Source organism: Ostrinia furnacalis, unplaced genomic scaffold (genome assembly GCF_004193835.3).
Source record: "Ostrinia furnacalis isolate ACB-3 unplaced genomic scaffold, ASM419383v2 OfSCF0048, whole genome shotgun sequence".
In the NCBI taxonomy this organism is placed as follows: domain Eukaryota; kingdom Metazoa; phylum Arthropoda; class Insecta; order Lepidoptera; family Crambidae; genus Ostrinia; species Ostrinia furnacalis.
Window position 1 is genome coordinate 41,367 of NW_021130287.1, and position 17,813 is coordinate 59,179.

Consider the following 17,813-nt stretch of genomic DNA (forward strand, 5'->3'; position numbering starts at 1 on the left):
AGACGAACAATAGCGCTGCACGTGTAATTCACCGAGTCCTTTAGTTCTTTAGCGTGGCGCCCCTGACTATGAGACGACTCTGTGTGCGAGCACCTGGCTCCGACTCGACTGTGATGCATTCTGTAGTGACACTTACTGCCTTCAGAGACGAACACGTGTATCGACGCGGGCTCGGTGTTGCTAGCATTACACGTGTAATTCCCCAAGTCCATGAGCGTGGCGCCCTTGACTGTGAACCAGCTCTGTGGTGAGACACTTACTGCCTTCAGAGACGAACACGTGTATCGACGCGGGTTCTGTGTTGCTAGCGCTGCACGTGTAATTCCCCGAGTCCTTTAGCGTGGCGCCCCTGACTGTGAGACGGCTCTGTGTGCGAGCACCTGGCTCCGTCTCGACTGTGATGCACTCTGTAGAGACACTTACTGCCTTCAGAGACGAACATGTGTATGGATGCGGGCTCGGTGTTGCTAGCATTACACGTGTAATTCCCCGAGTCCTTGAGCGTGGCGCCTCTGACTGTGAGACGGCTCTGAGTGCCAGCACCCGTTTGTCTCAACTATGATGCACTATGTAGAGACACTTACTGCCTTCAGAGACGAACACGTGTATCGACGCGGGCTCGGTGTTGCTAGCGCTGCACGTGTAATTCCTCGAGTCTTTTAGCGTGGCGCCCCTGACTGAGCCAGCTCTATGGTGAGACACTTACTGCCTTCAGAGACGGACACGTGTATCGTCGCGGGCTCGGTGTTCCTCACGCTGCACTTACAGTTGCTGGAGTCTTTTAGCGTGGCGCCCCTGACTGTAAGCCGGCTCTATGGTGAGATACTTACTGCCTTCAGAGACGAACACGTGTATCGATGCTGGCTCGGTGTTACTCGCGCTGCACTAACAGTTGCTGAAGTCTTTTAGCGTGACGCCCGTGACTGTAAGCCAGCTCTGTGGTGAGACACTTACTGCCTTCAGAGACGAACACTAGCGCTGCACGTGTAATTCACCGAGTCCTTGGGCGTAGCGCCCCTGACTGTGAGACGGCTCTGAGTGCCAGCACCCGTCCGTCTCAACTGGGGTGCACTCTGTAGAGACACTTACTGCCTTCAGAGACGAACACGTGTATGGACGCGGGCTCGGTGTTGCTAGCGCTGCACGTGTAATTCCCCGAGTCCTTTAGCGTGGCGCCCCTGACTGTGAGACGGCTCTGTGTGCGAGCACCTGGCCCCGTCTCGACTGTGATGCACTCTGTAGAGACACTTAGGTACTGCCTTCAGAGACGAACACGTGTATGGACGCGGGCTCGGTGTTGCTAGCATTACACGTGTAATTCCCCAAGTCCTTGAGCGTGGCGCCCTTGACTGTGCACCAGCTCTGTGGTGAGACACTTACTGCCTTCAGAGACGAACACGTGTATCGACGCGGGTTCGATGTTGCTAGCGCTGCACGTGTAATTCCCCGTGTCTTTGAGCGTGGCGTCCCTGACTGTAATGGCTTACAGTCAGGGGCTATGCTTACAACTGGCGCTTTGAGGTGAGACACTTACTGCCTTCAGAGACGAACACGTGTATCGACGCGGGCTCGGTGTTGCTAGCGCTGCACGTATAATTCCCCGAGTCTTTGAGCGTGGCGCCTCTGACTGTGAGACGGCTCTGTGTGCGAGCACCCGGCTCCGTTTCCACTGTGATGCCGCCGCGCGTCGCGTCGTAGTTGATCATCCGCTCGTTGTGGTACCAGAACACGTATTGGGGAGGTGTTGGGCTCTGGAAAGGGGAAAATACGTTTATTTCTTACGTGTATTCTGAGAGAAGAGTAATTAGGCGGAGAGGAGTGGAGATGTATTTTGAATAACTAATCAGATTTCATCATTCAGGAAACCAGGAAATCTGATTGGTCCTCCTGGCTATTACCCGAGTACAGTCCTAGTGAGAATGAGCGGTGGCATCGGTCCCGATTAGGTAAGTACGTATTGGCTACCAGCGCCTTTTCAATCTGTCGTAGTCCCACAAATAATGTCAGATATATTGAAATTGTTAGTCAATTAGGTTGTCAAACCACGAGTAAGTGACAGTCATAACTTCCTTTGCAAGAGTCGCGTTTTGACAGCTCATAAAAGTACTTCTATGTAAATTGATGGCCCATGATATGGTAACAAGAGCTATAAAAAGCTTGCTCTCTCTTAGCCCTTAAGTTTTTTTCAGTTGCCCTTCAGGATTCATGAACGTCAGTTAGTAAAATCATTTTTGAATATGCTTGAAATGTAATTGGTGCTAAGGACAGATTAGCAGGATAAAAATTGTTCCAAATTCACCCCTATTATTACGACTACAAATATACCATAGCATTTAGCTTGAGACGTACAAAGGTGTTACCTTTGTATAATATGAGTATTTTATCAAATACAAATTATTTCAACATTAATAATCACCGTCGAACTGTCAAACGGCATCAAAAACAAATTCATCGAGTCAAATACAGTCGTTATAAAACAATCCCAATCAAGCCTCCCTCAATACTTTATTCAGTCGCAATCTATAAATTCAGTGAGCTTTCCGTCAAAATTCCGGATTGCCGTAGACCGTAATACACCACCGCGGCGTCGGACGGGTTAATAAAACGGGTAATTTTACGATTATATCTTTGGAACCATAAAAATGTCGCAATGTCATAACATACGGAATCCTATTAAAGATAAAATGGCATGTGTTGAAAATACGTAAGCACTCCCCTGCATAGTTATTTGGATTTTATTATGTGCTCGCTTTTAGAATGTGCACACAATATTTTAAGCCCTTTTTATGGTATAGTAGGTTGTAAATGTTATTCATTTCCAGTTTATAACTTGTACGCAGAATACTGTATTGTTTCCATGTAGCTAACCTATTAATATTACTCTAACTATACATTTAAGTAACTGCTTCAAATAAATAAATAAATCCAAAAATAAAAAAGCACACTCTTAACTTCTTTAATTGGGCAATTTTCACAATTTTACGAAATTATGGGTGAAATAGGCTTTCATAAATAAACTTTGATATGCAGTCATAACACTGTAATATTTCAGTCCCAAATGCAAGCAAACTTAAGGTTCAAAATAAAAGGTTATTTTTAAATAATGAGGTGGTGAAAAGTGAAAAATTGGCGCCCAACGTGTAGCTATCGTGCGCTTATTCCAACTTTTTCATAAAACATGCAATGTAAAATTTAAGCCCAGCACGTAAATTGCTAAATAGGTTACTAGCCAGTAGAATATTTTATGAGCATAATCTATAGGAGGTTACGTTTTCCTGTAGTAAGAAAACAGTTACGGATTTAACGGTTGATGTAAGTATAGGCTTGGGTACATTACTGACTGTGTTGAACTCTTATTGAAAAGCTTGCTAAAAACTCATGGAGTCGCATGGAGTGGCTTATTAACGGTGGTCTGAAATAGCTATTAGCAAATACTTATGAAGATTTAATTACTATAAAATGTGGTGCTTAAGTTGATTGATGTTCTACGTGTATTAAATGAGGTGCATGTGTGCTATTTTCAAATTTTATTGGTTAATTTTTACAACCATTAAAGTTTAGTTGCCCAATACATTTATGTGTGGACGATAATCACCCTTGGGGACAATTACTACAAATACCATAAAAATATCCTCAAAATCTATACATACCTTTTCAACGATACAAATGAGGTGAATGACACTTCCCAGGTCGACGTGGTGTTCTCCAGAGCCCAGTATAAACGCCTCCGGCACCACTATCTGTAGTCGCACGTAGTGGGACACAATCCCTGTCCTTGTTGACACCTAGAAAAACAGAATTAACCGTCTGATTACTGTTGCCAAAACACAAACGCAAAATTATGATAAAACGCAAAACGCTTTCAATGATCAGTCCTAAATACTGATGATCGGAAGGAACAACGTGGACCGACGACCTCATAAAGGTAGCAGGAAGGCGCTGGTTACAGGCCACTATCAACCGGCAAATTGAAGATATTATTATAGCCTACAGTCTCTTCGCTCTGGTCTCACGGGTTGACCAACAAAACATTAATGTTGGTTTGCACGATCTTCCTTTAAATTTGACAAACGCAAAAATCTGTCAAACTCCATACAAAAAGCACCGGTTTTCGTCATAGTTAAGGTTAAAATAAGATGATGCAACTCAGCCCAAATAAATTATACTTTGAAAATAGATTGCAACATAAACAAATCCATTTGTATTAATTATCGGATAATTAAGTAAATATCAGATAATGAACTCTCTGATGGCTGTGCAAATATGAATCAATCACATCGCCACATCATATTACGTTACGTATCGAATTTCTGATTATATTGTCACTAATAGCAAATAATTGGATTTGGACAAATTATATCTAAATAAAGAGCAAACAAAATAGGTCAGTGTAGCAAAAACAGACGGTGTTTTACACGTAGACCTATTGATATTTTATTAATTCTGTGGAGACAAATCGTCTCGTTAAGGCTTTAGTACATCAGAATGTTATTAATTACTGTAGGTATATATTTGTTTCAAGATAACATCATTAGTTGGTTAGAATTCATCAGGAGTAGGTACATAATCTGTTTCTTGAATAAAACTGATCGCTTCCACATTATTGTACGACACCTGTAAATTGAATATAATTTCATATTCCGTTAGGCGATTATCACACTGTACCGCGCTCTCCCGCGGTCCGCGTGGCGACATATAACGAATCCGCGTGTTTTCTAGACAAACTGAGGTACTTGCATATAATGATTAAATCTGTCGTCCCGCGTACCGCGGCGGAGGGCGGTGCAGTGTGATAATTGCCTTAGTGCTAGTATCATAACATTAATCAATTAATAATTAGTCCTCAACTTAAGTGGCTTTTAGAAACCCTAACATCGTCAACGCGTCGACCGCCATTTATTAGCATTACAACCCGTTACATTACCAATTTGAATTGTTAAACTAAACTTTACAAACGGTTACACGGGTTACAATCCAGAAAGGTAGGTATTGTTATTTCTGGAAGGCTACGGAACAGACATTAATAAGATGAAAAAATAAAATAAAAATAAAAAAAATAAAATAAAATCTTTATTTGAAACCAGAAACAATTTTACACAATCATTTTAGCGTTAACATTTGCAGTAGTCTAAGACTGTGTCGCAGATGTTAGCGCCCACCTCTAAGTAGACGTTTCAGACAAAGACATTAACAAATAACATTAAGTTGGTATACATTTAACTAAGAACAAAAATAGCAGCGTGTGAGTAATGTGTAGTGTATGATGTGTAGTGTATGACGTGTAGTGTTTGATGTGTAATGTGTGATGTGTTGTGTGTGATGTGAGTGTGAGTTTATGTATGTGAAATTACTTAACCAGGGCTTCCACCTCATCATAACCAAGGGTAAGCAGCCATTTACTCAGAAGGGCTTTACACTTATGTGATGTTAGAGGGTAAATGTTCAGTACTTTATTAACCTTGTTGTAAAGTTTGGGACTTATATAATCATAATGATGCTTTGCAAATACTAACCTACACCCCACTGTAACACATACTATGTCTTTTCTTCTTTTAGTCAGCGATATATTTGGATCAAAGACAAGGTCTTTATGTTTACGCAAAACAACACTTACGATAAACAATTTTCGGACAGAAAGAACCTCCCAGAAGCAGAAAATTTCTATGGTGGGATATCTGATTGGCTTCGATGCCATTACTTTCAGAAAAGACTCCGCTGTAAGTAGGGCGTTATTTACTACTAGCTGTGCCCGCGACTTCGTACGAGTGAAAATTAGATTCTATCTATTTTATTCTAGGTCAAGCTTAAAACTAGATTCAATCTTGAACATCATTTAGACCATTGGTTCCCAAAATTATTTGAGACGCGCCCTCTTTCAACCATACAAAAAATTCTGCGCCTCCCCCAGTCAAGATTATTTTTTATTGGTCGTATCGAGCAGTCTGGAATGTATTCTCTCAGCGGTCGCAGGTTTTTATACTTAAGTACAGATAATGGCCCGCGCCCCCCTTTAAAGGTCTTTGCACCTCCCCCTTTTTTTTGGGGGGCGCGCCCCCCACTTTGGGAACCAATGATTTAGACCAAACCCAATCTTAAGTGTCGTAATTCGTAAGAAAAGGAGTCTACAAAATCAAGTGATCTGCACCAGAATTCGTTTTATTTGCCCTAACGATTTCACCGTACCTCCCCAACTCATAGTGGAACTCCCAAATGATTTTTCAATACGTGAAATGATTTTCTTTATGTAAATATCCCGATTCGATCTGCTTACACCGCAGTTCCCTATTTAAAGATTCATTTTGGAGCGCGGAGGGTTTTTGTTGGTATCAGGATCTGTTTGTAAAAGATTAAGAAAAAGGTTTGGCAAAACACGATCAGGCTGTTGAGTTATTTATACCAGCGAGATTTTTTGCGTTCAGTTTTGTAATATCGTAGCATTATACTGAGTGAAAAAAACTAACATTAATTTTCTCCTACAACTATACGAAAATTCATCATTCTTTCAGCCATAGGACGTCCACTGCTGAACATAGGCCTCCCCCAATGATTAGCAAGCTGAAGTGGCAATCGACAGGGCACATAATTACGTCGAACTGACGGCCGATGGGGAAGCAAGGTTCTGGAGTGGAGGCCACGTACCGGAAAGCGCAGTGTAGGAGGTCCACCCACAAGGTGGACCGACGACTTCCTAAAGGTTGCAGGAAGGCGCTAAATGCAGGCCATTATAAAAATTAATAATGAAGCAATTAAAATTTAAAAAACTTTTCTGTTTTTAATTTAATTAATTTTGTAACGTAGCAATTTCTGTAGCAAATATTAGAATTCGTAGCATTCATTTGGACTCGTAGCATGTGTAACATTCGTAGCTACGAATAGTAGCACAGATGTAAGCAATTTTACCCGACCGTGCGCCAGAAATTACGCAGGGTAATGTTTTTTTCCAGTTTTTGTGTGTGTGTAATAATTGCAGCGTCTAAATGAATAAATTGATTTTATAAATTAGACTGAATTTTAAAATAAGGCACAAAGTGATATTAAAAACACTTTCTTGTAGCTAAACATTATTAAAATAGCTATAGTAAGATTTACAAATCTTTTAACGTGATTTATTCTTAGCTTTTGAATAATGTTCAAAGCAGGTACTTTAATTTATTACAGAATAAAGAAACGTTGTTAAAATCATGTTTGACTTTTCAAACAACCCAGTTTCTTTCATATTACCGGATTGTAGTTTCTTAAAAGATTAAACTTTAACTCGCTTTCTGTCTTGCTCGTTGCGTGGGTCATTAAGTGGAATGAAACACACAAACGACTTCAAGGCACTTCTAATAACGCGGTTATTTAGGCAACCTAATGCTGCTTGTCTACAGGAGCGGAGAGGTAGCGGAGCGGAGAGGTAGCGGAGCGGAGAGGTAGCGGAGCGGAGAGATGTAGCGGAGCGGAGCGAGGGTGGTTTCCACTAAAGCGGAGAAGAGAGAGATGTGTTTGAATAACCAATCGGATTTCTAAACCCAATATGAGCGGAGAGGTGATGTGAAAATAAATAAATCTGATAGATAAATTCATACACAGCGAAGAGGAGAGCTCTTCTCTTTGATAGAAACCCGGCTTTTCTCTTCCATCCACGGAGCTAGGCCATGAGCGAAAGTCATTTGTTTTTTCCGTGCTTCGCTTTTCCGCTCCGTTTCCCTGCTTATCAGTTTTGTATGAATTTTTAAACTAGCTCTCAACATCCCTGTCTAGTGTTGCGGAGCGGAGATTTTATACAGGGCGACTGGAAATTAGTAACGGAGGTAGTCTTGGGTTATTCTGACTGATATCACTATGTGACACTAATTTCCAGTCACCCTGTATATTCTTTTGGTGGCTCCAACACCTCGCTCCGCTTCTATGGACAGGCTTGCCCAAAACATTATACGAGCCTGAAATTCGCACTCTCCAATATTAGGGCGAGTGTAAAATATTTGTGAATTTACATGAATATTTGCATTTGGGGCAAACAGTCTGCTATCGGCGATAACTTTGGGATTTCATTACGGTCGGGACGATCGACATTACTGGCTCGGGGCCAGAATCCAGAATTTTTAACACCCGAGTTATTTGGGTATTGTCAAGTTACAGGTGGGCACTTGAGGTTTGTGGAATTCTAATATTTACACACCTGTGTCTCTACGTAATTTTGTTATTAGGAAGATTTGTAATAAAAGCTTAAGATACTATACTTATACATATAGGTAGATTTTTGTTTGTTGCGGCGCTTCTTCTCAGCACATGCCAAATGTTGGTCTCGAAGCGCTAGGGTAAAAAGATTTTGAGACATGTAAAGTTTTGTCGATTTGTAAGTACTATTTATTAGTCTAAACAAATAAAGAAATTTTGACTTTGACTTAGATGGTTCTCTTTCCTTCTTTGAATACAGGGGCAATGCCTGAGTTATACATATTCAGGAATTATGTAAGTAGGTATGATAATATTTTTTATAATAACTTAATATTTTCACACGTTGTATTTATTTTAATTTTACTGAATAAATATAACGTGTGAAAAATATTAATTTCAGTTTCATTTTGTATTCACATATTGTTGGGAACAGCAAAATAAAATGTATACGAGTACGAGCATCAAACAATCCTACTAATATTATAAACGCGAAAGTTTGTATGGAAGTTTGTTACTCTTTCACGCAAAAACTACTGAACGGATTTTGATTAAACTTTACAGTAATTGTTTATAACCCAGAATAACATATAGGCTATAATTTATGACGATCTATGACAAACTAAATTTCACGCGGGTGAAGCCGCAGGCAAAAGCTAGTAGGTACATGAATAATTACTTTATTATATTTGAATTTATCATTGACCAAAAACTAGTATATTTTGATTTTGTTGTTGCAGCTCTTATAAAAAGAAACCTATGAAATCACTGGTACGCAAACTCATATTGTTTTTCAAGTGTTTTCAGGTTTAGAAAAGTGTTTTCTTAAAGCAGTTCTGCCTTCAAAATTGGTTATTGCTTTACTATCCAATCGAAGATCTGTTTTGATTGAAAGCAAACGACACTCATTCCAAACCAAGTTATATCCCAACCACCCAGAGTGGTCTTCGCGCGAAGCTCACAAAGCCATTGAATAAAAAGCTTTCCTTTGACTTTTTCTGCCTTGATCCCTGCCACTAAAAACCTCGTCACGTCCGCAACTGATTGTTTTGTTGCCCCTCATGTATTACATATTGTTGCCTACCCCCATTTACCTACCACCACAGTGCAGAGAGGTCAAGTAGTATGGAAGATTTTGTAAAAGGACGAACTTCTATGGCAAGGACCGGGAGATAGTGCAAGAGGTTCTTATAATTTGAAAGAAAGCGAGAGAGGTAAGATAAGGGATAGAGGTAAGTTAGCAGAGGTAGAAGAAGTATTGCAACTCGCTATTTCACTCTTGATAGATTAGCGACAGTAACAGTAAAAGGTAATGCTGATAAGTAGTCGATTTGTCTATTGATACTAGGACCGATTTTTTTCAAGAATAACCATTGAAGCATAATTTAATTATTACCAAGGTATTATACTTTGTTAAAATGTTTATAATTGTAGTTTGATGTTTGAATTTAAAAACAGTGCTATTTCTGTAGAAAAGAAAACCCTTAAGGTATCTAAAGTACGGCCAACTAGAAGCGATACCAAATGTAAACAAACCCAATGTCATGGGTGAACCCGTCTGACGAGACATTACGACAAATACACAAGATGGGAAGAGACAGAATATATCGACCTTTTGTGTCGCTGCTAGTTGGCCGTACTTTAACTAACTACATAATATTAATTTATAGGTATTTTAATTTTGTTCAGGTCATCGAGGGCTCGACGTTTTTGTACGGAGTAGTATTACTCTCCCATTTTTACTTTGTAACAAATGTTATCCTACAGAAATTTGCTCGCGACTATGAAAATAAAATATGAGACACAGAGTTCCCGGGGGAAAGTTTTTAGCCAATGCCTTATTCAGGGGCCAAGTATTTGTTTATTTCTTTGCTCTTTCGGCAGAAGCCATATTGCTTTTGAAGGGAACGGCGACGAATTTTTAGTAGTTATCTTTGGTTCTGATTTTTGAAATGATGACCTATGATTTTAAAGTTATAGATAAATACTGGCGGCCACCCGCGACTTTGTACGCGTGGGTCTCGTTTTACCCCCTTAGAGGGGTGGAGTTTCGTAAAATTCTTTCTTAGCGGATACCCACGTCATAACATCTACCTGCATGCCAAAGGACAATGCCGGAAATTGGCGTCTTTTTTTTTTCGCGCGGCCATCGACCACTAGCTGTTGCCATTTCTTACAAAACTTGCGCATCGTCGCGCAACGGCAAAGGTTTGACCAATTATTTTTCTCTTTTATTTGCAAAATTTCATGTGGGCCATTGACCTGCCTATCTTTTTCTATTGATGATAACTTATTTGAGAGTGACTTTGATAATAAAATGTCATCATGGTAAGTGATTAGTGATTAGATCTATGAAAGAGCCTTTGATCTGTATAAGTAAATACCTTTCACTCAAGTCTAAAGGTTGAAATTGAAAGTCACCTTTATTAGAGAACAATGAGCAGGCTGGATTACTAATGATACCGTTGTGTAGGGAGAATATAACGAAAATTATCTTTTGTGTATTTCTTAAGAACGAAAAACCTAAATTTTGTGCGTAGATTGCGACAATATTGATACAACATATCATACTACAGTAGGTAAACATAAATACACTGTACACTGTCTTCTACACTAGGTACACAACTCCAATGCTCACTGTTAAGGCCTATTCAGACCTAAGCGGTATTCGCTACCGTCTGCGGCAGAGAAAACCCAGTGGGTATGCGGTAATAATACTGTTCAGACCTAAGCGGTATGTAATAGTATATGAAACCCGCGTGGTATGTACGTCTACCCACAGCGGCAGCGAATATCGCTCAGGTCGCTCTAGCTGCGATACTTGATACTAAATACCTACCTGAGCGAAACCCGCGCGGTATGTACCTCTACCCACAGCGGCAGCGAATATCGCTCAGGTTTGAATAGGCCTTTAACTTGTCAACTTGGGCGAACACTATCCCTCCCGCACAGTTAACTACGAGTGCCCGAACAGTAAAAAAAAATCTCGTATTCTTTTACAATGTTATTTAGTAGGAGGATACTTACTCACTACACCTAGTCACACCTACCTAGTCTTGACTGAGTAAATGATAGTTTGTTTGAGGGCCATTATTTCTGTGTCAACGGAGTTACAGATGTTTACTTAATCGAAATAATGTTAACAGTTTATGTACCTACCTACATAATTTTTTGTTTGTGGGCTTTGCGCGTGTTCGTCACAAGACAAACATTGTTGTAAATTGTTATAATCTCATGTAAGTCAACTACCCTGTTCTTATGAGAATAAAGATTCTTTAAACCGAAATTAACTTTAATATAAACTAACGACCCACCCGCCCCTGCTTTGTACGGAACAACTTAAAAACCTTCCTCTTGAATTACACTATCTATTAAAAAAAACCGCATCAAAATCCGTTGAGTGTTTTAAAGATCTAAGCATACATAGACAGGAAAGCTACTTTGTTTTGATGAAGTGATTAATGATAGATCGCCCGGTGCTTTGTCCTGCTGGAAGCTCTTCTGGAAGGACTGGTCTTTTGTTCTAAACGTCCTGCCAGAAGATTATCACAAGTCCTGCCCGCAGTACGCAATTTGTACGTGTTTGCTTGCTGGTCCTTCCAGCAGTACGGTGACCTTCAAATTTGAACTCATCCTCACCAGAAGTAGTAAACACTTGGTTAGTGTTTATTAAATAAAAAGTCATGTCGTAGAATCATTTTGTTTAACCAGTATTTTACTTTTCTTAATATATTATAAACTTGTTTATCTTCTTTCAACTTAACTAATAGGAACTATAATAAGGAACTTTAAATTAATTACTTTGGTACGTCACTTTGTATTAGAAATTACACCTATCACTTACAAATACACTACAAATTAAAAACAAAAACAAGAAATAAATTATAAATGTTTGATTAGGCTGGAATACTTCACATTCATTATAATATTATCGCCAAAATGTTGCCGACTCCACGCCCGGCGCGTCAAAATGTGTCGCGCGAGCGCGAACGCGCTGCCCCCGTGTATACTCGTGCGCCATCGGGCTCCGACTAACGGTTAGTCGCGTTTTTCGATCTTGGGCACTATTGGGTGAAAGAGAGAGAAACACTCTATTTTTTCGTGTAAATTTGATATTTGTACAATGTATACTTACGGAACTGTGATCTTTTAATTTTGCGTCCTACCGGAAGTACTTTAAGTCCTGCTGGCAGGACTCCGGGCGATCTATCATTAAGCATTAAACAGCTACTGAATTACTTGAATTATAATTATGGTTTCCGCAGAATAACAGCGTCATGTTCTGGGTTTTATTACTACAGAGCATGACCCATGCTGAGCGGTGGCCAATTTTGGTTCAAACTTGTACATTCTTACTTTTATTATCTGTTGTTGTTGTTAAGTTGGAACCAAAATGAATTGTTTTTCTTTCTTGCTTTATAATAGAAACACAAGAACATTGAAGAAAAAATCGTTAATTTCGCAATTTTAATGACCCGGGTGTCGCTTTTACTGTCGGTGGCATAACAACGTTCTACGAAATGGTAAATTGCATTTCATATTCAGGTAAAGGATCTGAAAACGTTTTTGATGTTTTTCGTGAGAAATATAGACAATCTCTGTAACGGAACGAAATGCGAGCAAAACTACGAATATACAGGTTGGAATTTTGTAATGTCACCTGGAGGGAAAGTACTCTTAATATTGTAGATAGAAAAAAAATCTCAAAGAAAACATTCCTTTATTTTTGAAAAGAAATAGAACTGCATTCAAAGATTTTCAAAAATTTGCATCCTACACCCGGGAATCGAACTAACTAAACTGTAAAAAATTACACCCTGTATTTTTATTGTATCGATCTTTAGGGTTAAGTATAAGGATTAAATCTTTCCAACAAACTTATAAATCAAATGAAAGGAAAACCATGAAATCTTAAATTATCTTCATTATTTACAGAAAATTGTATGGTATTGTAGAGAATTTTCGAAACATTTTCGAAAATCTATGAATGCAGTTCTCTTTCTTTTAAAAATTAAGGAATGTTTTCTTTCAGTAAAATTTTCTATCTACAGTATTAAAAGAGTACTTTCCCTCCAGGTGGCATTACAAAATTCCACCCTGTATAATATATACATCCAACATCGCAAGCACGCATGTACCTATCCACGATTTTCAATATATTGTTAGGTTCTTATAGAAAAGTTTTCACCCAAATTTGCAACCCTGAAAACTCTGTGCTACTCCATGATGACATCGTGGTATGGTGGCATAGCTCGAAAAGCTCATGGCCGCTGGGGCAGAAAAGTTCTCGAGTGGCGATTACGAGCCGGAAGACGTAGTGTGGGCAGGCCTCCCACTAGGTGGACCGACGATCTGGTGAAGGTCGCAGGAGGTGCTTGGATGCGGGCAGCGCTGGACCGGTCTTTGTGGAAATCCTTGGGGGAAGCCTTTGTCCAGCAGTGGACGTTATTCGGCTAAAACGAACGAACTCCCACGGTGCTCGAAAATCCGGGAAATTTTGGTACTTTTTTTCACTATGCATTTTAGGGCAAAGTGATTCAGGAGCCCATTTAAGTCCATTAAAATTGTAATAGTGTAAGCCCCATTACCTTTAGCATAAACCTTATTAGAAGTTACTTTGAAATATCTAACACTTATTCAGCCATTCACAGCTCAGGTTCACTCCATATCTCCTTGAATACGATGTTCTAAAGATGTTTATACTTGAGATGTATCGTGAATCGTTTTATACCCTTCTCAGACCAATCACCGTGTCTAGGTCGTTCGGCATCCCAGAATATTATTATGGACCATCAAACAATAACGATAGCAACTGTAACGATAACCGGCATTTTTTGTATGGCATTTTACAGATTTTTGATGTTTGTTAAAGCTAAAGGAAGATGGTGCAATCCAGCCTAAGCGCAGTTAATTGTGCTAGTGTAAATGCGCGGCATAGCGCAGCATTTCCCTTGGGATAATTTAAGTGCAATAACTTCTGAATTTAATTTTAATTCGCGATAATCACCTGCACGAATATCCAATATCGAAAACCCAAAGACCGTCTGTCGAAATATTTATTTACACACGAATCGAATTTACCGAAGCTCAGCATAATCCAATGAAATCCAACACGAAAATTTTTAATTAACGGCAAAATGAAAATGGCACCCTTGTGTCATTGGAGCATGATAAAAAATGATTGAACAAAATTGGATAAGTCGTCGGTAGACTTGCAGATTTTATGGACGTTTTTGATTTTACCGAATGAAACATTCTGGGAAATATTTTTTTTGATGACGGCGGATGATTGCCAAGCTGTCGGGATTCAGAGTTCAATTTCAACGCGCGTTTTTCATCGCGACATCAAATGAAAAATAAATCGTTACGGATACACACACACGTCAGTGGAACAAGGATGTGATATTGTGGAAGTTCTAGCAATATTAATTTATTTGCTACTGCTTTCACAACTTCACTTTGGAGTACCTATTGGTACATCGTCGCGTTAGAGTATTGCTACGTTATAAATGTATCAAGCACACGAATCACAAGAAAATGCACAAATCCCAATACCTACCTTAGGACTACCCAATAGTGCGAATCGGATGAAAGATGACACAAAAAGGTCTAAATAACCTTAAGGCTGGATTGCACCATCTTACTTTAACTTTACAAACGTCAAAAGTCCGTCAAACTCCAAACAAAAAACACCGGTTATCGTCATAGTTACGGTTAATGTTAGGTGGTGCAACTCAGCCTTAGTAATGAGTGGTTAGTTGCCGGTCATCGGTCAATTAGACCGTCGATTTTATAATATCCCTATTAGGAGTGGGCGAGGGGGTTAAAAATGAAACTTCTCCAGATATTATTTCCGAGGTGGAATGGTGAGAGCCATTCCAGATTAATCCTAGACTAGAGATTCTCAAACTGGGGTACGTAACCCCCAGGGGTTTGCCAGCGATTGAAAAGAGTTCGGGGACAGATTTTGACATAATCACAGTTGAAAAATAACTATTTTAACACATTGAACGCCAACGCGGTCAATGTTGTCCGACACTGCACTTTCCTACCAGGCCAAGTAAAAATTTCAATTTTTTTCAATTTTCGTCGATTGTTTTTTTTTGTTAAATCGTTACATTATAAACATAAATAAAGGATTTTATTAACAAATAGTTGTTTTTGAGTCTCTACATCGAATTATTAAGCGTCGGACATCATTGACCCCCATGGCCCCAGCGAGCGAAAATTCGAAAATCCGTTCCGTAGGGCCGCGCGGTCATGTTGTCGACCATCCCCGCTCGCATCCAAAAAAAAAAAGGAGAACAACCAAAAAAATAAAGAGTTGTACATTGCTAGGTTTTTGATATATTATATTACGCATAAATAGGAATATTATAAGGTATAAAATGAGAAACGAAACTAGCAGGATAAGTCTTAAATGGTGATTAAAAAGAATAATAAATAAATCGATGATACCGTAAAAGGAACGCTAAAAGTGATTTTTTTCAAATTGTTTTAATTAAAAAAGGTTTACATTTTATTTAAAAAATTGAATTTATCAATAATTCGTATAAAAGTTGTCCAAAACTGAGCCATCCCAGTTATGGCATTGTCAGGAAGGCGCTACTATCAATACTGAACTATTAGTTCCCATTTTTGCCTCGTTGGACAGCCATATAATTATGAAATTTACAGGAAGGTGCTACTAACAACTGGGTTATTAATCCAATTTTTGCGACTTGACCTTTTAGAAATTGTTTGACTGTATTTTGAATTTTTCATCCATCACTGTAGTGTCACTTTCGATCGGTTTTTTTTTTCATAACAATATTGAATTGGCAGTATATCTACAAATAATATTTAAAAATATACTTAAAATTAAAAATAATTATAATGACATAGCTGATTTAACATGCCAATAATTTGACCTACATGAATAATAAAAAAAGTTCTAGAATAGAGTATAGATAAGAGAAAAAAATGTTTTTTCATACATTAAACAAATCTATTTTTCTCGACAATCCTGCTAGGTGTAAGCATCTAATAAGTACAATAATTTATGCCACTAATAAGGTTTTAAATGGCATAAGTTTTGTAGCTGTACAAAGAACTTAGTACCTGTACCAACCTTTCATACAAAGTGGTTGTTCAACAATGAAAGTGATTTTTTTTATTGTCCTGCATATTATAAATTATATAAAATAAGTAAACGATATGTTTTAATTAATAAACCGTTATTATCTTGCTAAAAAGTTAATAAATTTGCAAAAATGCATTGTATAATTACCATGTTTCATTGCGCTACCGTTATCCACATTTTTTTTTCCAAGTCCGAGCTTTACCTGAGAACCAAGTGACGTACACTAATCTTGGGAGCCGCGCGGGTCAGCTTATATGAGAATTATTGAAGAAATGCTGTCCATCGGCTCAATGCAGAGGTTTAAACATAGGTCTGACTCGCGGTCAACATTGTCCGACGCGGCCCGAACGGAAAGTTAAAGTGTCGCCCATCATTGTCCCCCATGGCCTGAACGGAACAGTGCCATTTTTAGGCTGGCAGCGAAGGTGTTAACTCGCTTACACCCGTATTCACAAACATTACTATGAGGTCTCACAGTGCGCGTGGACGCACAGGGTGACACATGAACCAATCACAGAGCTCTACTCAACGCTGTGCGTTCGATTTGCTGTTTCTGAACAAGAGTCAAAAATGTTTCAAACTCCATACAAAAACACCGGATAAGCTAGTGCAACTCAGCCTGAGGGTATCAAAGATGGTTCTTTAGTTAGCTGAAAAAAATATGGGATACCCTGGATCATAAGTTTGAGAAACTGAGATCTAGACTCTTTAGAGTCAAAGTTTCTTTTCAGCTATTGAACAGCTTTATCTAGGAACTTTGCTTCAAGCAAGGATCTCGGAAATTATACTTACACCTTTGTAATGGTAACATTATCTGGGGTATTAAAAGTTTTAGAGTGGAACTATTACCTACACATAAAGGCGGATTTATATCTGTCTGTTCTGTTGTGTTGTGGTAAGTGATGACGCATCAGAACGGATACATTAAGGCTGAGTTGTACAACCTTATTTTTACCGTAACTATAACCATAACTGGTGATTTTTTTATGGAGTTTGACAGATATTTGACGTTTGTTATAGTTAAAGTAAGTTGTACCATAACTCAGTTTAAGTATGGTGGCGTTTAAAATAGAGTGTTGTGTCGTATCGAGATGGGTTCTGACGGGTCACATAAATGTATGAAACTGATTCCGTTCTGATGCGTCACAACACAATACGTCAGACAAATATGAATCTAGCTTAAAACTATGCGTGAATCCAACGTAACTACGAGGCGCAATGTGAACATAGAGTCAGCGTCAAATATTTCGTGACACCCAAGTGGCCAAAAAATTTTACAGTACGTCTTTGTTACAACTTTATTGGACCACTTTGGGTATCACAAACTATTTGACGCTGAATGTACCTTAACAATAAAGCTTAACCCATTCAAATTATCAACATTCCACGCAAAACGTGTGACAACGTTTAAAAAAACTCTTTCACGCTTAAACAGAAATTCGCTTGAAAGGACAAGAATTCGGAGTTGATGTAAAGGTAAGGCTTAAGTTCTCCTAAGGGAAATTCAGCCGAAATAACGATCCAGTCAAATTGA

General features: G+C 38.9%; 1 protein-coding gene across 1 annotated transcript in view; it reads right to left on the minus strand.

The window, feature by feature from the left end:
* LOC114352844 (hemicentin-2) overlaps nucleotides 1-17,813 on the minus strand; it is a 35,480-nt gene that overhangs the window by 1,276 nt on the left and 16,391 nt on the right. The window contains exons 5-6 of the mRNA XM_028304616.1: nucleotides 3,651-3,785; nucleotides 1,535-1,751 (exon numbers count right to left, since the gene is read on the minus strand). Coding sequence (XP_028160417.1) covers nucleotides 1,535-1,751; nucleotides 3,651-3,785 — 352 coding nt within the window. The remainder of the gene's footprint in view (nucleotides 1-1,534; nucleotides 1,752-3,650; nucleotides 3,786-17,813) is intronic.